A 7,337-nucleotide genomic window follows, 5' to 3' on the forward strand; every position below is an offset into this window, starting at 1 on the left:
TGACAAGGGTATGACATAGGTATTACAATGAGAAGGTGACTTTTCAGGACATTACCCCATGTCCCCACTTTTCAAAACGCATATAAATGACACAGAATGGAGCAGATACAATTATAACTGATTAATTATAGTCTAAATAAAGAAATGTCTTTATGTGTGTGTGTGTGTGTGTGTGTGTGTGTGTGATTCTCACTTTTTTTTACTAATGAAGATTTATTCCATGATTTCAGAAAAAAAATGGTCTGGATTAAATTCACCATCATTTGCACATTCATATCTCTGCTGGAAGCCCATAAGGAGTGCGCAAGACACATACAATGGGCACATCTTATTCAGTCTTTAAATTCAATGGTAAATGTTCTTAAAGCAACATAACTCGTAACTAATGTATTTGAGCGAATGAATGAATGAATGAGTCAATGAATTGTATAAAACACATATGCTTTGTGCTTTCAAAGGGCACTGCGATATCTCATGATTGTGCATTTGATTATGAAGAAGCCAGTCTGTGTGATCTACGTCACCTGGCCAATAGGGTTTGTACATCTGTCTTCCTTCCATATGTTGATAAAAAGATGTTTGATATAAAGTACAAAAAAACAAACACCTAAGATTAATGTTTTGCTCTTCACAGGTGGATCATAATGCAATCCTTCTGGTCGACATTGTCAAGAAAACAGAAACAATGTACAAGAAGAATCCAAACCCACAGACGTTTATCGAGGCCCTTCATCACACCCATCATACTCTGAGCAACTGTGTAAGAATCACAAATGTGCTATTATAAGGTATAATACAGCCACACAGCTCATTATCAACATGATAATCATGTTGCCTGTGTTTTTTCGGTAGGTTCATCACTCTGACGATGCTGAAAATGAGCCTGTGGCCACATGCTTCAATAAACTAGAAGCTTTTCTTAAGAAAAAGGTAAGATCCTAAAGTATTTATCAGTCTGTCTATCTTTCTATTTATCTATCTATCCATATTAATGTCTATGTATTTCTATTTTTACAGTCCCACTCACAGTGTGCATGGGAAATCATTAATTCAAAAGTGAGGGAGGTTCTTCAGAGGCTGGAGAAACACTCTGTCAGAAGGCGGCGTTAGAGACTTTATTATGCATGCATATATTTTATTGCAAATAAGGTATCCCGTTTTATAAGCTCGATGGACATATGTATTTTTAAGAAATGCACATTATATACAAAACGTTTCAAATTCATGATTTATTGAGTCGTGAACAGATTACTTCTGTGTGAGATCATCTTGATCGATATGTAGTAGTAGAAATATAGATTTTTTTCTAATAAAATTGTTATGAAATGCAATACTGTAACGCACAAAATGTGAGATTATTGTGAATGTGGATTCTTGAATATTTATATGTATTACTGTTAAAATGTGAGTTTTCTTTGCTACTGTATGTCTATGATATGAACTTCGTATCCACTTGTACTAATGCTACCTAATGTTACAATGTCACTACCTAATGTTAATGTTCTTGAACAAACATAATAAAGAAACTAATACAATCACCATTCTGTGTTTTAAGTAAAATACTTTGAATAATTCTAAAAATATTTTGAATAATAAAAAAATCTAAATCTCTTTAAAAAAATCTAAAGCACACATCATTTCAAAAGTTCAGTGTCATTTGCTCATTTAGTGTAAATCAGAATTTGATTTCCATTCTTAGACACATTTATTCTTTTCAAGAAATCATATTGTCTGAAAATGACCGCATGATGCTTCAACAATGGCATTTCCTTGCAGTTGTTTTACACAAACCAACAGACGGCAGCATAGCTACTATAAAAATAACGGTTGCAAAGCTACTAAAATGCAAACAGCACAACAGCAAAGTTAATTTTAATAACTCATTTACTTGTACGGTACTTAAAAGCACACACATTCACTGATGACAGAAATAAACTTACTGTAAATTTAATTTCAACTTGCTCTCTGACGGCATCTCACAGTTTCCGGAAATACAAGCCGGACCATATTTGACAAATGCAAACTTATCGTCCCGCCTCCATCATCTTCCTACACGGAAACGTCGCGGATTCCGACAAGAACGCGCGATCTGATCAGCCATTGGCTGAGAGAGCTGTCAGTCACAGATCTTGGATATTATTGGAGGAGGCGCGGCAGAGGACGCGCAGGAGGAGACCGCTGAAGAGAGAAGAGGAGCTAGCGGGGAGGACAGAGTCCCCCAACCGGCACAGTTTCATACAGACTTTAATTTATTCATTATTTACGTAATATAATTGGAATACTTTTAGATTACGTTTGGCCTAACTAATTTATCGCATTGATTTAAATGACAATCTTGTGCCATACTGATATAAAAATACAAAGAGTAGAAAATGTATTCCAGTTGTTGTTATTAACAACATGGAGTGCATTAAACATTCGGTCAAGGTTTCCCAAACTGGGCTTTCTAAAGGATTTTAATGACAAGCTAATAATTAAAGCATAAAAAATTAAAATAAATAAAATTACATCAACCAAAATAAAAGACTTACTAAAAAAGATGTGTGTTTACCTGCATGTCATGTGACCATTAACCAATGTCTGAGAACCGTGAACATGCAATATTGAAATGATAATGTTATACTTAATTATTAAAATATTTATTTTAGAAAATATTTTAGAAAGGTACATGAAAAAGAGGAATTAGGGGAAATCAATAAATTATAAATAATTTATTGCTATTGTGTGAATAATATGTAATCGATAAAAAAAGTAACTATAGTCTGCATTACAAGTATTTTAAAATGTAATTTAATCTAATTACAAGTACGTACTTTTTGGAATCTGATTACATAACCAGATTACATGTAATCAGTTACTACCCAGCTCTGCATATAATATACTATTAATTACATAAAAAGCCACTTTAAAGTCTGCCTGAACCGGAAGTTGCTGCCGACTTTATTTCAGTGTAGTGACGTATTTCCATCTGAAACGGAATATTGAATAGAGGGCATGGTTTTATTTTGGCGCTCCTCCTCTCTGTCTCTCACTCATATCAAACTAACAGTTAGAGGGGTGTGTTTAAGGAAAAGTCCATTTTGATTTCATGCAGACTTTAAGTGCCACTTAAATATAGTACACTTTCTTAAAAGTGAGTGAGTGACGTGACATGTGGCCAAGTATGGTGACCCATACTCGGAATTAGTGCTCTGCATTTATCCCATCCGAAGTGCACACACACAGCAGTGAACACACACACACACCGTGAACACACACCCGGAGCAGTGGGCAGCCATTTATGCTGCGGCGCCCGGGGAGCAGTCAAGGTCAAAGTGTATAGGTCAAGAGCAGTCAAAGTGTATAGTCACTTTCATGACTATACACTTAAAATTGCACTTTTTAACAGTGTCAAATCAAACGTGTTACTTTAAAGTATTAAAGAAAAGTAAGAGGCTACTCTTTTGTATGCTAAAGTGTACTCCTTCACAAGGGACTTCACTGCAGCTCCTATGAGAAATGCAAATGTTCTTGTTTTGGACTGTAGTGTAGGTTACTGTGTGACAAAAAAAAAAACATTCACATTTTCATAGTAGTTAATGAGTCACCATAGATGGAATGTGTCATTTCTGTGGTGACTCTGTCTGATGTAACTTACATGCAATGTTAGTAATTTCACTGACCTAACAGCACATGCCCGACATGTACATGTTATAGATGAATTCATTCAATTAGTACTTACAGTGACAGACTCAAAAGCTTGAGCTCACGGTGACACTGAATTTTTCAGCGCCTGTAGGGCAGATCTCTCACCTTGACACATCTGACAGACTTAACAATGTGCCTGGCAAACAATAAAATGGGGGGGGGGGGACATACAATACTGTATCTACCACCCCGCATATCAGAGAGACTGACTTGAGCTTGTAAGCAACCATCTAGAAACCAGCAAGCAATATTCTTCCAAACCAATATCTCCTTTCTCCCACAGAACACTTAAAACGAATATATATGCAGTTGTATGAACTACTTTTATAGTGTTTTTGCAGTAGAAATTACATGGAAAAGAGGGTATGGAAATCAATTATCAAATGTTCTCTTTTTCTGTATTTCACAGAAGTAAAAATTCGTACAGTTAATTTTCATTTTTGGGTAACCTGTCCTTTCAACACAGTTGTCTGCTGAAATTTAACCACCTACAATATTCATCCTGAAACTGTGTACGTGTTTTTTTTTTTGTTTTTTTTAAAGAGCTGTTCAGCTTTTCTCATTCTTACTCATTCCTTCCCCGTTAATTGCAATGTGTTGCCTAGTAAAAGCAGTGTAGCTTTCAGTGAGCAAATTTAGCAAAATTATAGCAAATCAAATTTAACATTTTTTTTTATGTTATGGACATAGCACTTTTATTGAGATAGAAAGCTAGTATTTCTAACCCAGTATTAGCATAGAGAGCTATGAGTGAGGTATTATAGGAGGAGGCAACATTTGACCAAATATGGCAGGACAGGCCTTCAGAGAGGCCTACAAGTTTTTATAATATGCTGCACAGTGGGGTTGCAGTAATCCTTCAATTACATTATCAAGTGCAAACCCAAACAAACAGTATTTTCCCAATATTTTGCTACATATATCCTTCTATAACATGATCTGTCTGTTGTTCCTCTGCGTGCAGGGATGAATGCTGCTGTTCGGGCTGTGGTCCGTATGGGAATATATGTTGGAGCCAAAGTGTACTTCGTTCATGAGGTCAGTCTCTAGTTCATTTCTACAGAATTTCGATAAAACTGGAAGAGTGGTATGTCTTTACATGATGTATATACTTATAATGATGTGTAAACATTAATAAGACATTGCCGTATAACATATGGGTGTAACGGCTCTCAGTGTCGTGTTCACTCTCTCCCATTGGCCAATCACTCATTTCCAATATAGAAATGTTAATACTAGAAGTATTATGAATGCACACAAGCATTTTAGTGTTGTCATGTATTGTAAATAATATTAATCCAGTTCAGAGTTGTTGGCATAGCAGAAGTGTTTCCACAGTGGTTTGAATTAAAGCCCCATGTATCTGGTCTCATATAAACACGATTTTTCCATCAGTATCACATAGCATCTCAGCTCTGCTTGAAGAGAGGTATGGCTGTGATAGGCCGAATATCTTCACCCACTATGATTTTATGCAACCGCTTCAGTGAAGAAACCCACACATCCATTTTCTCGTGATTCCACACTCATTCTTAAAGGTGAAGCGTGTCATTTAATTTGTTTGAGGCGTTGGCAAAGGCAAGCATTTGCTAGTGGTGCAGAAATGACACGCTTCACCTTGTGCTGTGTTGAAACATTTTGTAAACACAAAGCCATGCCTTTGCCAAGCCAGAGCATTGCCTGCCAATCTCCGTAAGCTGGTTCACATGATTACCTGAATTCATTTCTGGTTACTAAGAGGTCATTCAAGGATAAGAGGTGCAATTTTAATATTGTGCTTGTGTGTTTTACAGGGATATCAAGGTATGGTGGATGGAGGCGACAATATCAAGGAGGCGACATGGGAGAGTGTGTCCAGCATGCTGCAAATGGTGAGTGTGATGAGAAGCATACGGCCCCTCGAAGCACTCATACATACCAATGCTTACACTGTTGCAAGGTTACGGTTACTACATGGCTTTTCAAATAGCTTTTCCATCTCGTGTTTGCAGTGCTTATGAATTTGTATGATTGTGTTCTAGGGCGGCACTGTAATCGGCAGCGCACGATGCAAAGATTTCCGTATGCACGAGGGCCGTCTGAAGGCTGCTCATAACCTGGTGCAGAGGGGTATCACTAACCTGTGCGTGATTGGTGGAGATGGCAGCTTGACCGGGGCCAATCTCTTCAGAAAGGAGTGGAGTGACTTGCTGGCAGAGTTGGTCCAGCAAGGTACGGGCTGCAGATGACACAATAGATATAAAATTAAGTTTACATACAAATTTACATACAAATTTACAAAGCAAATTTACATACAAAGCATTTTATTTGTTCAAAACCTTTTACCTGAATTTATCAGAATTTTGAAAATATTGGTCATGAACTTTTTAGGATTTCAATTAGGCTTAAATTAGCCAAAAAATAAAGATCAAGCAGAGCAGGAGGATATGCAAATAGGGGTGTGTGATATCACGATTTTTGATCGCGGATGATTAAAATGTCTCCACGATCTGCTTTAGAAGAAATATCGTAGAATCGTGCACATTCAATATACTGTACAATGCCACATACATTCACATCAAATGTTAACTCAGCAGTAGAGTTACACTCACGGGACACGGCACTTATTCTCAATCATAAAAGTACATTATTTGCATGTGCTTTAAAGCCTTGCCGGTTAAACATGTAATTCGCGTGCTGTTCTGACATGCGCTTTTTCTGAGCGCATACACCTGAAGCACGCGCACACTAAAAAGCCTGTCACACAGCACCTGATTACTGGACGAAGTTATCTTTCACGTCTGATTGTGCTAATACTGTCAAAAACACACAAGGTTTACATATAAACAGCAGTCACTTTAATAGTACTAAACATGCTGCCGCTTGTCATTAAAGGGATAGTTCACCCAAAAATGAAAATTCTGTCATTATTTACTCTAAGGCTGCACAATTAATCGAATTTCTAATCGCGATTACAATTATGGATGCCACAATTACGTAAGCGTTCAAAGTCCACTTATTCTGCGTGCTTAAGATGTGTGTTTTTCTTTCTACATGTTATCTTAAGGGTTTTTCCCATTATTTTAATTTTAGTTTTAGTATAACATTATAATACCATTCATATTTTAACTTTTTATAATTTAAAGAAGAAACCCACTCTCATGTATTAACCTGTAGAAAATATTTTGAAGAATGTGGGTATCCAAACAGTTGCTGGTCCCCATTGAGTTTGATAGTAGGGGAAAACAATATTCTGGAAGTCACTGGGGACCAGCAACTGTTTGGTTACCCGCATTCTTCAAAATAACTTGAAAACAACTTGAGAGAGAGTAAAGGACAGAATTGTCATTTTTGGGTGATTGTTCATTCAGTTTCTTGAACTGCTAAATAAACCTACTATATCTGAAAAATAAAGCATTGTTTGTTTTGTGTATGTAATGTGTGTTTGTAATGTGGATCTTTGTTCTTATTTTTTAATAACAAAAATAACAAAGTGACAATTGTTTTATCTTCGCCCAATTTGGCCTAAATGTCAGTCATTCTTTTTTATTTTATTTATTTTATACCCTATAAAGGCTTTGTTTTTGAAATAGGGAGAATAGTTTGGCTGTGCTGCTCAGACAACTTGCAAAATAGTAAAACCAACATGACAAAGAATCATGATAAAATCG

The 7,337-nt window shown here is 36.4% G+C and overlaps 1 protein-coding gene across 8 annotated transcripts in view; it reads left to right on the top strand.

Moving 5' to 3' along the window:
• The first annotated feature begins 4,651 nt into the window (after positions 1–4,651).
• Positions 4,652–7,337, top strand: part of LOC107716838 (ATP-dependent 6-phosphofructokinase, platelet type-like) — a 38,158-nt gene continuing 35,472 nt past the window's right edge. For all 8 annotated transcript variants that reach the window (XM_016523617.1, XM_016523899.1, XM_016523470.1 and 5 more), the window contains exons 1-3: positions 4,652–4,725; positions 5,481–5,558; positions 5,709–5,898. In XM_016523617.1, coding sequence (XP_016379103.1) covers positions 4,654–4,725; positions 5,481–5,558; positions 5,709–5,898 — 340 coding nt within the window. In that variant the 5' untranslated portion in view covers positions 4,652–4,653. The remainder of the gene's footprint in view (positions 4,726–5,480; positions 5,559–5,708; positions 5,899–7,337) is intronic.

The sequence above is a fragment of the Sinocyclocheilus rhinocerous genome, unplaced genomic scaffold (genome assembly GCF_001515625.1).
Source record: "Sinocyclocheilus rhinocerous isolate Xijiao unplaced genomic scaffold, SAMN03320098_v1.1 scaffold1422, whole genome shotgun sequence".
Taxonomy (NCBI): domain Eukaryota; kingdom Metazoa; phylum Chordata; class Actinopteri; order Cypriniformes; family Cyprinidae; genus Sinocyclocheilus; species Sinocyclocheilus rhinocerous.